The sequence below is a fragment of the Schistocerca nitens genome, chromosome 6 (genome assembly GCF_023898315.1).
Source record: "Schistocerca nitens isolate TAMUIC-IGC-003100 chromosome 6, iqSchNite1.1, whole genome shotgun sequence".
Taxonomy (NCBI): Eukaryota; Metazoa; Arthropoda; class Insecta; order Orthoptera; family Acrididae; genus Schistocerca; species Schistocerca nitens.
In genome coordinates this window covers 121,418,199-121,433,206 of record NC_064619.1, presented here as the reverse complement: position 1 = coordinate 121,433,206, position 15,008 = coordinate 121,418,199, and the positions used below count along the sequence as shown (strand labels likewise).

At 42.1% G+C, this 15,008-nt stretch overlaps 1 protein-coding gene across 2 annotated transcripts in view; it reads left to right on the top strand.

The window, feature by feature from the left end:
* The window catches only part of LOC126262739 (exocyst complex component 2), a 134,666-nt gene that overhangs the window by 34,612 nt on the left and 85,046 nt on the right, over nucleotides 1–15,008 (top strand). For both annotated transcript variants that reach the window (XM_049959547.1, XM_049959548.1), the window contains exons 6-10: nucleotides 4,290–4,410; nucleotides 5,089–5,303; nucleotides 12,866–12,981; nucleotides 13,068–13,204; nucleotides 14,878–15,008. The exon at nucleotides 14,878–15,008 is cut by the window's right edge and continues 99 nt beyond it. In XM_049959547.1, the coding sequence (XP_049815504.1) occupies nucleotides 4,290–4,410; nucleotides 5,089–5,303; nucleotides 12,866–12,981; nucleotides 13,068–13,204; nucleotides 14,878–15,008 (720 nt within the window). The remainder of the gene's footprint in view (nucleotides 1–4,289; nucleotides 4,411–5,088; nucleotides 5,304–12,865; nucleotides 12,982–13,067; nucleotides 13,205–14,877) is intronic.

Below are 15,008 nucleotides of genomic sequence, written 5' to 3'. Positions count from 1 at the left end.
TTTTATATATACTAAGATGGTGTCTGTTCATTTGGACATGTCTGAAAGAACAGATACCATCGATAACCATGCAGCTCATTAGAATGAAATTACAAAGAAATGAACACCCTTAGTTGCTTACAGGCGTTGACATACGCCAGCGGGGACAGATGAAAATGTGAGCCCCGACCGGGAGTTGAACCCGGAATCTCCTGCTTACATGGCAGACGCTCTATCCATCTGATGGTAGACAGTGGGCAGGTTTGCCACCCAGAGAGCACTTCACAGGCCACACAAAAGACACGGTCGCAGAAACGGATTAGGCGCAGGTCTCTTGGGTACAGCTACGTCGGTCGTAGCCAGGGGCTGAGGACAACAGACATCCGCTCTACCCGGTCCCTGCAAGATTCCAAGAATGTCAACAGACTTGAAGTTTTCAACTAACATTGCAACATACGTACTGGGCAGATGCCTTGCTCATTATCCGCAGATGACCCGCGGATATCCGCACCGGTCGCGATTTTATCCACCAAGTAACAAATACCGCGGATATCCGCATCTGCGCAGAGCTCTAGTCATTGGATTACCAGGACCACCTTCTTGCCGTTTTCAACCGCGTCTGGAGTGATGGCGAATTCCTGTTGCAGTGGTGGGAAAGTATCATTGTTCCAGTGCTAAAACATGGTAAGAACCTGCTAGATGCGGGTAGCTATCATCCTATCAGCTTCACCAGTGTTCTGTCCAAGCTGCTTGGACGTATGGAGAGCCAGCAGTGTTGTTGGCTCCTTGAGTCTTGAGGCCTTCTGGCTCCATCCCAGGGAGGTTTTAGTCAAGGTCAGTCTACCACTGACAACTTGATCTACCTGGAATCTGTCATCCAAATGAGCTTTTCCTGGTGTCAACACCTTATTGCCATCTTTTTCGATCTGTCAAAAGCCTACAATACCACTTGGCGACACCACATCCTTGCTACTCTGCACGAGTGGGGTCTCCGGGGCTCGCTCCCGATTGCTATAAGGAACTTTTTGTCGTTCAGCACTTTCAGAGTTTGACTTGGTGCTTCACACAGTTTGCCCCACGTTCAAGAGAATGGGGTTCCTTAGAGCTCTGTACAGACTGCCCCACTCTTTTTAATTGATATTAATGGTCTCACAGCAGCAGTGGGATCCTCAGCCTCCCCTTCTTATATGCTGACGAGTTTTGTATTTCCTTGTGCTCCTCTTCTATTGGTGTGGTTAAACGTTGACAGCAGGGAGTCATACAAAAGGTGCAGTAGTGGGCACTCACTCATGGCTTTTAGTTTTCAGCTGCCAGACTTGCGTCATGCACTTCTGTTGTTGTCGTACTGTCTACCCACATCCAGAACTTTACCTCAGTCACCAGCTACTTAAAGTAGTGGAGACTTACTGCTTTTCGGGACTGGTCTTCAACGCCATTTAACTTGGCTTCCACATCTTCATCAGCTTAAGGAAAAGTGCTGGCAGCATCTTAATATTATTCGATACCTGAGTGACACCAACTGGGGTGCTCATCGCCCTACAATGCTGCAGCTTTTTGAAGCCCTTGCACAGTCCCGTCTTGACTATGGGAGTCCAATGTGTGGTTCAGCATTGCCATCAGAATTGCAGCTGCTGGACTCTATACGCCACTGTGGAGTTTGGCTTGGGGGCTTGGGACAGAAGCTTTCCGAATGATTTCATGCTTCCTCATGGAAGCTGGCATTGCTCCTTTGCAGATCAGGTGACAACAACTGCTTGCGAATTGTACTGCGCACATTCATAGTTCATCTCATCATCAAAATTACTGTCTCCTTTTCCCTAACACAGTGATCCATCTCCCACAACGGCGACCCAGATTGGGGATTCCAAATGCAATCTGTGTCCAATCGCTTGTTATTGTACTGGACACTTTACCTCTACCACCTTTCCTGTGGGTCCATTCAAGTACACCTCTATGATCCATGCTTCGGCCACAGCTTTGTCTGGACCTATCGTAAGGTCCAAAAGGCTCAGTTCTGCTGACAATTTTTCTCTCTTGTTGGTGATTTCAAGGGCTCATAAATAATCTACGCTGATGGCTCGATGGTCGATAGTCACATTGGATTCGCTTGTGCCCGTGCTGGACATACTGAACAGTGCTCCATGCCAGATGGCTGCATTGTTTTCACTGCAGAGTTGGTAGCCATCTCTTGCACTCTTGAGCATATCTGCTCCTACACAGATGAGTCCTTTGTCATCTGTAGTGACTCCTTAAGCAGCCTACAAGCTCTTGGTCAGTGCTTCCCTCACCACCCTTTGGTAATGACTATCCAGGAATCTTTTTATGCCCTTGGAAATAGTGGATGCTCAGAGTCCTTCATTTGGACCCCAGGAAATGTTGGGATCCCAGGCAATGAACTCGCTGACTGCTGGCCAAACAGGCTACTGGTAAACTAACTCTGGAGACTGGCCTGCTGGAGACTGATCACTGATCGGACTTACACTGTAAAGTTTTTGGGATCTGGGATACTGAATGGAGCTTCCTCAGTACACCAACCAAACTACACTATGTGATCAAAAGTATCCGGACACCCCCAAAAAATACGCTTTTATATTAGGTGCATTGTGCTGCCACCTACTGCCAGGTACTCCATATTATCGACCTCAGTAGTCATTACACATCGTGAGAGAGCAGAAGGGGGTGTTCCACAGAACCCACGGGCATTGAACATGGTCAGGTGATTGGGTGTCACTTGAGTCACATGTCTGCATGTGAGATTTCCACACTCCTAAACATCCCTAGGTTCACTGTTCCCAATGTGATAGTGAAGTGGAAACGTGAAGGGACACTTACAGCACAAAAGCGTACAGGCCAACGTCGTCTGTTGACTGACAGAGACCGCTGACAGTTGAAGAGGGTCGTAATGTGTAATAGGCAGACATCTATCCAGACCATCACACAGGAATTCCAAACTGCATCGGGATCCACTGCAAGTACTATGACAGTTAGGTGGGAGGTGAGAAAACATGGATTTCATGGTCGAGGGGCTGCTCATAAGCCACATATCGTGCCGGTAAATGCCAAACGATGCCTCGCTTGATGTAAGGAGAATAAACATTGGAGGATTGAACAGTGGAAAAACATTGTGTCGAGTGTCGAATCATGGTACACATTGTGGTGATCCGATGGCAGGGTGTGGGTATGGTGAATGCCCGGTGAATGTGTGTAGTGCCAACAGTAAAACTCGGAGGCGGTGATGTTATGGTGTGGTCGTGTTTTTCATTGTGTGGTCTTGCACCCCTTGTTGTTTTGCATGGCACTATCACAGCACAGGCCTACATTGATGTTTTGAGCACCTTCTTGTTTCACGCTGTTGAAGAGCAATTGGGGGATAGCGATTGCATCTTTCAACATGATCGAGCACCTGTTCATAATGCACGGCCTGTGGCGGAGTGGCTACATGACAGTAACCTCCCTTTAATGGACTGACCTGCACAGAGTCCTGACCTAAATCCTATAGAACACCTTTGGGATGTTTTGGAATGCCGATTTCGTGCCAGGCCTCACCGACCGACATAGAGACCTCTCCTCAGTGCAGCATTCTATGAAGAATGGGCTGCCATTCCCCAGCAAACTTTCCAGCACCTGATTGAACTTATGCCTGTGAGAGTGGAAGCTGTCATCAAGGCTAAGGGTGGGCCAACACCATATTGAATTCCAGTATTACCGATGGAGAGTACCATGAAGTCATTTTCAACCAGGTGTCCGGATACTTATGATTACATAGTGTGTTGCAGAGGCGCTTGCTCATCCTTTTTTCTTCTTGTGATCAGCCATCACCAGCCACCTGCTATATTCTTTTAATACTCCTACTGCTTCATTCCTTTTTGTGCACTTTCTCACCTTTTCTCTTGCCTCTTTTATTTTCTCCATCAGTGTGTTTTCCAGTTAGTTTTCCGTCTTTTTTACTTCCCAGACTTTTTTGGGGAATGGTTTTACTGTGTGACCTGTTTGAACATGGAAAATGGGACTGATGATCTGTAGTTTAATCCCTTTCTCTCCAACCCAACCAACCATCCAAGCTCCCTTTCTCCCTCCATCATATTTTTGGTGGCTACTGGTTCTGCTGATGAGCACAGAGATGTCGTGACTGACAGTAAATGAACTTTCCTTGGGAGATTAGTATAAATTACTCATAGTACCCTATAGCAAAATGTCATTTGTGCCTTGCTGCAGAAGCTAGTATGATTGCAATACATGTAATTATAAATCATATAACCAAGAAATTTATGCCACAGCTTGATAATATGTTAATTTCTTTTTGTTTCCAGACAAATGTTGGCTCTGTAATGGAGCAGTTAGATACTCTGATGGTTTTGAAGGAGAAATTTGAAGCTGACATGAAGGAGTTTGGTCCTGATCAAACAGCCACAGTCGAGAAAGCTATTAGAGGTATGAAAACCAATGAGCTGGCAAGTTAGAACAACAGTTCATTAAAACGGTTAACACTAGAAAGTTTTTGTGAAGTCACGTTGCATGACCCAAGAAAAAAAGTATGCAGTGAGATGGTCAGATGATCACCCCTGCCCCTCCAAACAAATTTTCTTGACCTTTCTATGTAGCAGCAAAAGCCTATTATTTTACATTGATCTGTTCAAGTGAAAAATCTTTTACTGTTAATAATTGCACTTACTATCTGTTTTGCCTTAGTGCTAAGATCTGCTTTCATTTCAAGTGCAAGTCCAGTTTTCCAGAAATGTTTTATAATATTTCAACATTTATATGGTTTGTGCACTATAAACACTGATTCTTGCTGTATTCATAGTGCTCTGTAAGCTACCTGTGAATGGGAAGATTCCAAGAAAGTTCATCAAGCAGTGCTGAAGTAAAGTTTGATGAACCTTAGATTCTCAAATTAAGTTGCTTCAATCTGGATGTTTCTAATTTGAGCATAACTTTTATACTAGAAAACTTGTTTGCCTTAAAGGGTGGAAAAAAGATGCTTTTGTAAAGGAAAAAAAAGTGTAAAGAAAGTCCATAAATTATTCTCCTACTTTATATTCACTAAATATTGTGATGTCTCAAACTCCTTGAAATTGATTGTGGTTGAAATTTTCTGTTTCTGTATAGTGTCGGTGGAAGAAGCAAACAAGTTGTTCGAAGATGTTCTTGCTCGCAGAGAACGTGCTGATGCCACTCGAAATGCTCTTGGTGTCTTGCAGAGGTATAAGTTCTTGTTCAGTTTACCAGTGAACATTGAGCGTAACATACGGAAGGGTGAATATGAAGTTGTCATCAATGATTATGCAAGAGCAAGAAACTTATTTGGAAATACAGAAGTCAATGTGAGTTCTTTAAAGCACTATAAAATTAATTTACTATTTTAAATAAATGCTTCATGAGGCAGAAATGAAAATTTAGTTGTGACTTTTTGAGATAGGAGGAACTATGACAGCAGAGTCGGTAGGCAGAGGAAATACATATTGTATTATTAAACTTTTATTATATAAAGAATAATGTCTTCTCAGGAGAATAGACATGTGGAGCATGAGAAAAGGTGAACATTAGACATGCAGATTAAGCAAGAAGAAGAAATTGTTTGAAGAACAATTATCACAAACATGTCTCTGTATCTCAGTGAGTTGCACCCCACCCCCAATAGCTCAAAATGTAGTGTATAACAACAATGGAAATTCCTGAATGGAATAATTCATAAAATGGAGAAAAGGCAACCACTCACCTGTAGCAGATTAATGTGAGACACGTAGAAACACTCAACAGAAAATGGTACTTTCATCAGCTTTCGAGCTCTTTGTCTTTCTCTAATAGGAGTACACAAATTCACACACACACACACACACACACACACACACACACACACACACACACACACAACCACATGGACAAAATACACATCCATCGCTGTGGGACCTTCTTGCTGTTGGTGAGTGCGTTGTTGTGTCCATGTGGTTGTGTGTGTTAATGTGTGTATTCCTACTAGATAAAGAGGAAGAGCTCGAAAGCTAATGTAAATACTGTTTTCTGTTGTGTGTTTCTATGTGCCACACACTAGCCATCTATAGGTGAGTGGTTTCCTTTCCTTCATTTATTGTAAAACTACTTGTATGTTCTTCTGTGTGGCTATTAAAAAAAGTCTTCTGTGGTTATTTTATCTCTTTGGATGACGAGCAGGTACTTCTCCTTTGCCTTTTATAGTGGCTTGGTGCCAATTTTCTGTTTATATGATGTGTTAAAATATCAAACAAGTCACACTGGATAGTGAATTTGATCAGGTATCTTATACCTTGCTTGCTTTCCTCAATTACATTTTTTACATGTGATGGTGTCTTTGCAGCCTGCCTATTAACCTATTTTGTGGTCATCCTCAACATGCTTATTTTTTTCTGTGTCAGACTAATAGTTACTATTTCTTACAAACATAAACATCATCAGTGGAATTTTGAGTTCTAATATACAACATAAGAGTATTGACACTTATGTCTAAACAAAAGTGAATCTAAGGCTTTAATGCAGTCCAGTTGCAAACACTTTTGTGAGTTGGAAACACTGAATTTTATGATTAGCTGAAGAATGAAGAAACTCCATCCAAACAGGCATCGGGAGGTACAATGGTACCGAGCGACTGTTGTGTCATACTCAGCTGATAGGTGTATTGGATGCAGGTATGGAGGGGCATGTCGTCAATACACTACTCTCCCAGTCATTGTCAGTTTTCGTGACCAGAGCTGCTACTTTTCAATAAAGTAGCTCCTCAACTTGTCTCACTAGGGCTGAGTGCACTCCGTTTGGCACAGCACTTGGCAGATCCGGACGGGATCACCCATCCAAGTGCTAGCCAAGCCTGACAACACTTAACGTCAGTGATCTGACAGGAACCTGTATTACCACTGCACTGAGGCCATTGACTGAAATGTAGAGTTGACCTGTAAATACAGAAGAATAATGATTGACCACCTTTTATTCTGTTATGTTTTTCACGTGATTAACAATGGAATAGGATGCATAAATAATGGTATACTCTGCTTAGTATATTTTTCACAATTTATTAATATTCTGTCTGTCGTGACATGATAGATGAAATTTTGATGTTAAATATTCTGGTTAAATATGTTTGCTTTAAGTATAATCTTTTAAAAAGGGGCATTTACAAACATTTCCAAGTGAAATGGCTTTTCAGTGGTCTTTGCTAACTAACCTTGTAATTTTACTCTTTCCTTTTCTGGAGAGACAGTTTGTGCTGCTTATGGCTTCTGTTCTCATAATTGTAGAATATTTCCACCAAAACAGTGTTCGTGTGTGGACATTGTCATTGCCGTTTCTTGGAGTAGTGGGAACCAATTTCACATAACTCAAAGACAGATTAGTGGCCTAAGGCCAAATCGTTAATGTGTTTTACCTTTACAACATCCAGCTGATTAACTTGAGTGTTGATGTGCTGATTTTTTCTACTATGAGTTCCATATGGATGTTTGTAGTATATTTAATTGTTGCTTTACAAACCAATTTCACATATGATTTATTAATCACATCAGGAGACTCAAAGCAAGATTTACAGCATTTTTGAGTCTCAAACAATGGAAAATCCAGGATGGAATGTAACAGTATTTTGTAAAGGGAAGTTGCTACTCACCATATAGCGGAGATGCTGAGTTGCAGATAGGCACAACAAAAAGACTGTCAAAAATGAGCTTTTGGCCAGTGAGGCCTTCATCAGAATTAGACGGCAAACGCACACATACACACTCACGCAAACGCAACTCACACACACACGACTCAGTCTCAGGCAACTGAGGCCACACTGCGAGCAGCAGCACCGGTGTGTGATGGGAGTGGCGACTGGGTGGGGGAAAGGAGGAGGCTGGGGTGGGGAGGGGGAGGGATAGTAGGGGAGGGGTAGTGAACAGTATCATGCTGTTGGGGAGCACTGAGGGACGAGGTGTGAGGTGGAAAGAGGGTAGGGCAGCTGGCAGCTGTGTGCAGTCCGGAGGTTAGACGGAGGGAGCGGAGAGTGGGGGGGAGTACAATGACTAACAAAGGTTTGTATATATTGCAGGGAAAGTTCCCACCTGCGCAATTCAGAAAAAGCTGGTGATGATGGCAAGGATCTATATGGCTCAGGCTGTGAAGCAGTAATGGAAATGAAGGATGTCATGTTTGGCAGCGTGCTCAGTAACAGGGTGGTCCACTTTTTTCTTGGCCACAATTTGTCGGTGGCCATTCATGTCGACAGACAGCTTGTTGGTTGTCATGTCCACATAGAATGCGGCACAGTGGTTACAGCTTAGCTTGTAGATTACATGACCGATTTCACAGGTAGCCCAGCCTTTGATGGGATAGGTCATGTTTGGGACCGGGCTGGAGTAGGTGGTGGTGGGAAGATGTATAGGACAGGTCTTGCATCCAGGTCAATTGTAGGGGTATGAGCCATGAGATAAGGGGTTGGGAGCAGGGGTTATGTAGGGATGGACAAGTAAATTGTGTAGGTTCGGTGGAGGGCAGAATACCACTGTGGGAGGGGTGGGAAGGACAGTGGGCAGGACATTTCTCATTTCAGGACACAATGATAGGTTGTCGGAACTCAGGCAGAGAATGTAATTCAGTTGCTCCAGTCCTGGGTGGTACTGAGTTACGAGGGGTATGCTCCTCTGTGGCCGGACAGTGAGACTTGGTGAGGTGGTGGGAGATTGGAAAGATAAGGCACGGGAGATTTGTTTTTGTACAAGGTTGGAAGGATAATTACGGTTTCTGAAGGCTTCAATGAGATCCTCAGTATATTTTGAGAGGGTCTGCTCTTTACTGCAGATGGGGTGGCCATGGGTGGCTAGGCTGTATGGAAGGGACTTCTTGGTATGGAATAGGTGGCAGCTGTCAAAGTAGAGTATTGTTGGTGGTTTGTAGGTTTGATATGGACAGAGGTACTGATGTAGCCATCTTTGAGGTGGACGTCAACATCTAGGTTCGTGGCTTGGTTTGAGTAGGACCAGGTGAAGCAAATGGAGGAGAAATTGTTGAGGTTCTGGAGGAATGTGGGTAGAGTGTCCTCACCCTCGATCCAAATCACAAAGATGTCATCAGTGAGTCTGAACCAGGTGAGGGGCTTCTGGGTTCTGGGTGTTTAGGAAGTATTCCTCTAGATGGCCCATTAATAGGTTGGCATAGGATGGTGCTATGTGAGTGCCCATAGCTGTATCATGGATTTGTTTGCAGTAATGCCTTCAGAGGAGAAGTAATTGTGGGTGAGATTATTGTTGGTTGTGACAACTAGGAAGAAAGCAGTTGGTCTGGAATCTGTCGGGTTTGGGAACGGTAGTGTTCAATAGTGGTAAGGCCTTGGGCATTGGGGATGCTAGTGTAAAGGTAGATGGCATCAATAGTGACGAGCAGGGCATTGTGTGATAAAGGGACAGGAGCTGTGGAGAGTCGGTGGAGGAAATGGTTGGTATCTTTTATGTAGGCGGGTAGGTTCCGGGTAATAGGTTGAAGGTGTTAGAGCAGAGATTCTCTCAGTGGGCGCACAGTAACCAGCCACAATGGGGCATCCTGGGTTGTTAGGTTTATGGATTTTAGTAAGCATGTAGAAGGTGGGAGTGCAGGATTGGGAGGGTTGAGTAGAGAGATGGACTCCAGGGAGAGGATCTGGGAAGGGCCTAGGGATTTGAGGAGTGACTGGAGATCCTGGACTTCTGGAATGGGGTCACTTTGGCAAGGTTTGTAGGGGGATGTATCTGACAGCTGATGGAGTCCTTCTGCCAGATATTCTTGCAGTTCAAAACAACTGTGGTGGAGCCTTTATGCACAGGTAGGATTATAAGATCAGGATCAGTTTTAAGGTGGTGAACTGCAGTTCTTTTGGCAGGTTAGTTTGCAAGTTGAGGGGCTTGAGGAATGATGGTGAGGCAAGGTTCGAGGTTAAGAAATTCTGGAAAGTTAACAGGAGCTGGTTTGGGGGCAGTTGGGGTGGACCACGGCTGGATGGAGGAGTGAACTGAGTTAGGCAGGGTTCAGCATTGGTCTTTGATTGAGTCTGATTGGCAAGGTTGGTGGCAAAAAAGTGTTTTCACTGTAGGAACCGGGAGAAGGAGAGAAGGTCTTTAACAAGTCCTGCATGACTGAATTTGGGAATGGGGCAAAAAGTGAGGCCTTTGGAAAGGACTGATATTTCTGTGGGGCTAAGACTCCCAAAAGAAAGGTCCATGACTGTGTTTCGGATCTGTTTAGGTTCTGGACTCTGTGTAGTGGTGGGAAGGAGTTTTGGAGGGTGTGGTAAATGTAGTAGTTTCATGAGACGGGGTTTGCCTGTTATGAGGGGACGTGGAGGAGGTTTGGGGGTTGGTGTAGAGAGGGTGGACAGTGGTACTCCAAGGTGGGAGTAGGAGGTGAGCAGGGTGGAGAGCTTTTTGAGGTGGCATTGTGCGTGTTGCTCGGATGGAGAGAAGGTACCTGCCCCCCCCCCCAATCCCCACCTCTCTGCTCCCTCCTCCGTCTAACCTCCCGACTGCACACAGCTGCCCTACGCTTTTTCCACCTTGTCCCTCCGTGTTCCCCAACAGCATGTTACTGTTTGCCTTGCCTACCCTACTATCTGCCCCCCTCCCCCTCCCCACCCCAGCCTCCTCCTTTCCCCCACCCAGTCACCACTCCCATCACACACCGGTACTGCTGCTCTCTGTGTGGCCTCAGTTGCCTGAGACTGCAGTCATGTGTGTGTGAGTTGCATTTGCGTGAGTGTGTATGTATGTGTTTGCTGTCTAATTCTGATGAAGGACCTGCTGGCCGAAAGCTGATTTGTGACAGTCTTTTTGTTGTGCCTATCTGTGACTCAACATTTCCACTATATGATGAGTAGCAACTTTCCTTTTTACAATATTGTTACATGTTTGAGTATCAGTTAGAAATAACCTCATTGTGCTCCCTCTTTAGCTTAGTGAGTAAATAGTTACTTATTTAATTCTCAAAGTGAATCAGTGAGCGTGTACCGGGATTGTGCAGTTTATTTTCATTGTATGTGTTTTAGGCCCCAGAAATTTTTATATAAAAAGACTTTTGAAATTGGCATTCCCAACTTTTCTATTACCGTCTTGTCAGCTGCCACCTTTACAAATAACAGTTTGAAACAATGGCTTGTAGTAATCCTGCACCTCATCAGCCAGAACCTTTTCTTTCAAATCCTCTAGTGGTTTTAAAGGACACACAGTACCCAGAAATGTAATGCCAGTCCTGTCCTGTCCCAGACTAATAGTCAGCTACCAGTGATGTCAAAAAGCATACAAGTGTTATGCAAATTGCCAGATGCACCAAACAGTAAATTCTCTTCTACCACTGAAATCAAAAACTCAGCATTATCTCTTCCAATCTAATAATTGTTTGACAGTAACTGTAGTACTCTGAAAGAGCTTGAAAAAGTTTTCTTAGCTATGTGTGTGCAATGTGACGAGAAACATACACTGATGAGCAAATTTGCAAGATAATTGTCAGCATCACAAGATTAGAATTGTGCTACAGAGGTTTGAGGAGCATAATAGTGAACTCGTGTTAATGTCTTGGTCACCAGTTTTGCCTAATCTGAACCTGATGAAACACGTCTGGGGCTCTGGAAACCTAACAAAGACTAGTCGAATCCTTGCTATGCAGAATAGCTACCATGCTATGTTCCAAAAGTTGACCAGCACACTGTTAAGCAGGTGGTCATAATATTTTTGCTCTTCATTGTTATATGCAGTTCAGAACTCTGATTTCTGTGCGAGTTAGTACTATCATATTTTTGCATAACATTGTAACTCCAAAAGTTCAAACTTCTTGTGCAGATTGCTTGCACCTGAAATTACATTAAATAACGTTCAGTCAGTCTGCAGCTTGCAGTTCTGGCGTATGAATGATAAGGGTAGCAACATTATTAAAATGAAAACATAGAAGTCATTAAACTTAACACTAATTTCAAATATTTCACCATCAGGTAGTGAGTTCTAGATTTGACAGACAGACTCCTAATCTTTAAAATCCTGTCATATACTGGGCTGAAAAATTAATAAACATCTCATCTCTTAAATAAACAAAGAATAATGAAATATTTGCATTTAGTGTCTGTACCCAAATTTTTCATTATATTTACAATTCAGTAATATTATGTGCCACTGAATCAAACTTTTTATCTTTAATTCATTAAATATAGTTCTTCAACAAAATGTGGAAATAATTTACCATACACAAAACTCCTCACTTCGTTAAACAGCTGCTATTACTGCAGCTCTCATCACCTTCTTTACTTAAGACTATCAACCAGAGCCTCAAAATTGGTAATTGTGTAGTAAAGCTCAATACGTAATTCAGTTACTTAAGCATCACTTGACTTTTACAGTACAATTCATTAACACATTGGTAATGAAATACAAAGCAATATTCATTACCTCTGACAGCAATAAGAAGTTAGATAGGGAGAGATTGTGTTTTTTTCTCCGGTTTTTATAGAATGGAAAAGGCAAAAAATAACTTTCATTTACATCGTCATCTTTAGTTCAGTGATAGTAACTTAATTGTTTTATCATAACCTACTCAGTTTCATGACATTTCGTGACACAAACAATTTGTTCATCGTGCATTCATGGTTAATAGGTGCAACCAGCCACACATGCCACCTCTATCTCAGCATGCAAAACCAATGTAGTACTTGGTGAAGTTCATAGCAGTCAGATAGCACTGGCATTCTCTCTTGCATATTTCATGAAAAATAAAAATAACAGGCAGCTCTCAGTACATACTCTTAATGAAAAATATGAACTTTGTAGTATGCACTACTATTCTTCATGTGTGATGAATACATCTGCACAGGAACAGATGCTTTGATTATTTACTGGATTTATATTTTGCCTGATTACTTTTTTATTTGCAGATTTTTAAGAAGGTGCTTGTTGAAGTTGAGCAGCGTATCAGTGGTCTACGAGAACTTTTACATTCCAAACTTCAAGATATGCCTGCTTCTCTGGAAGACCAAAAAAAGATTATCAAGTATGACTACTTCATTTGAGGATTCATTTCAGAATATTAAAGAATCAATAAATAACTCATTATGTTATTCTCTTTATGTTAACTAGAAACTTGGTGCATCTGGAATCAACGGGGGATCCAGCATGGGACTGCATTTCAAGCCATTCATCCTACATCTCTAAACAGCTGAATGCTTGCAAGGATGAGCATATTGCATTGGAAGCTGCTTGTGGTGATGAATCAGGTTAGATGCAAACAGTATGCAATACATAGTTGTAGCAGTAAGTGTGGTAGAATGTTTATTTTATAAAATTAGCCCTTTTTGCAGCTAAATAGTTAATGGTATGGTATCTTGTATCAGAAGGAAAATTCACATAAGGAAACAATAAAATTGAGAGACAGACTTGCTATCCAATACTTCAGAAAGTGCAATGTCAGTGCTGCTGATAGGCACATAAAAAATACAGGATACTGTCCTAGCTTTTGGAACTAAATAGTTTGTCCCTTGGGGATGAGAGTGGAATAGGTTGGATCAGGTTAAAAAGGAAGGGTGGCTCTATCAGGTCACAGGATGAGAGGGATCTACCTGTTCTGAGGATGAGTGGGGAACTGTCTATTTTTCTTCATTTTGAAAGGTATAGAACATTACTCAATTGAATAGTCTTTTCAGTGAATAAAATAATGTTTTATTTTTATAAATACATTCCCTTGTATTTTAATGAAACCTAACTAGAAAAGCATGCCTCAAAAACCTTCCCAGGTGGTAGCTCTTTTGCATCCTGCTGCATATGTGCCATGTTGTGACAAAATAGCCTAGTCCAAAGATATGCTCTGTCAACTGTATGTAGCCAGTTGATGATTGAGAGCAACAATACCATTAACTGCATTTGGCTTCTTAATACTACTACAATATCTATTGCAAATCATAATTACTTGAGACCGACATTGGCAATTAGAGAGTTAATAAGGAGTTTTAAACAACCATTTAAAATTGCAATTGTCTCTACTTATTCAGGATAACATTTCTTTTGTTGAAAGCAAATAACATTTGAGTAAATTATATATTTCTGGTGTCTGGCAGGATTGAAAATTCTGTTTGTGGAATATATCAGTGAAAGGTTTGTGTACTGGTAGCGAGTGTTCCTGGAGTCGTTCCCCACACCATCTGACATTGACAGCTAGGTCAGTGATCAAAATGTGCATAAAAATGTTTCCATCCTGACTGGGCACCCAAAACCATACTATTTATCAATTGTAACAGGAAAACCCCACAAATCTCATGATTATTGAGTAGTTTTTGTACTCATAACAAATTGAGTATTTTAGAAGAAATTTATCTGGTATTAGCAAATTTTAGACTGGAAAAATTAAGATTAAAGATTTAGCCACAGAGAACTACCAATAGACACATCTTTGATAATCCTCAGCCTTCACTTTCAGTTTACGGTAATAATGCAATTGTAATCATTACAGAGGTGGCTTGGTGGGCAAGTCTCATCAGTTCTGGGATGTTTTTCTGTCACTTATTATTTGTTTCACTTCTGGCAAAGAGTTGTTAATGTGAAAAATACCAAATTCCACTATGGTTTGCAGTCAAAGTTAATTTGTAAGTTCTCCTTAACTGATCGAATAAGCCAGTTCAGGACATACAACATCTAACAGGACTGTGCCCAATAGCACACTGCAGTGTTCAAACCAACCTTTAGGTCACAGGCAGCTTTACTGCTTAATCGTTACAGGAGGAGGTCAAATATTTTTGGTCTTCATTTTTATGGGCTGCTTCAAAAACAAGTTTAATGGTTATGAACTAGTGGTTAAATGCAGTATCAAAACTTCATGTGAAACAAAATTTCTGACTTTCTGTTGTTCTGCAGTGAAAAAAAAAGAGAACTTACACCTTAATGAAACTTTTTGCAGCCAAACATAAATCTGGCAGCCATCACTCAGGATCTACAAAATACAACAAAATTAACAACTCACCACAGAATCAGGACTGGCAGAGTTCAGTCCCCCAGAGAGTACTTTTTGTCGAGGAACTGACAGAGACT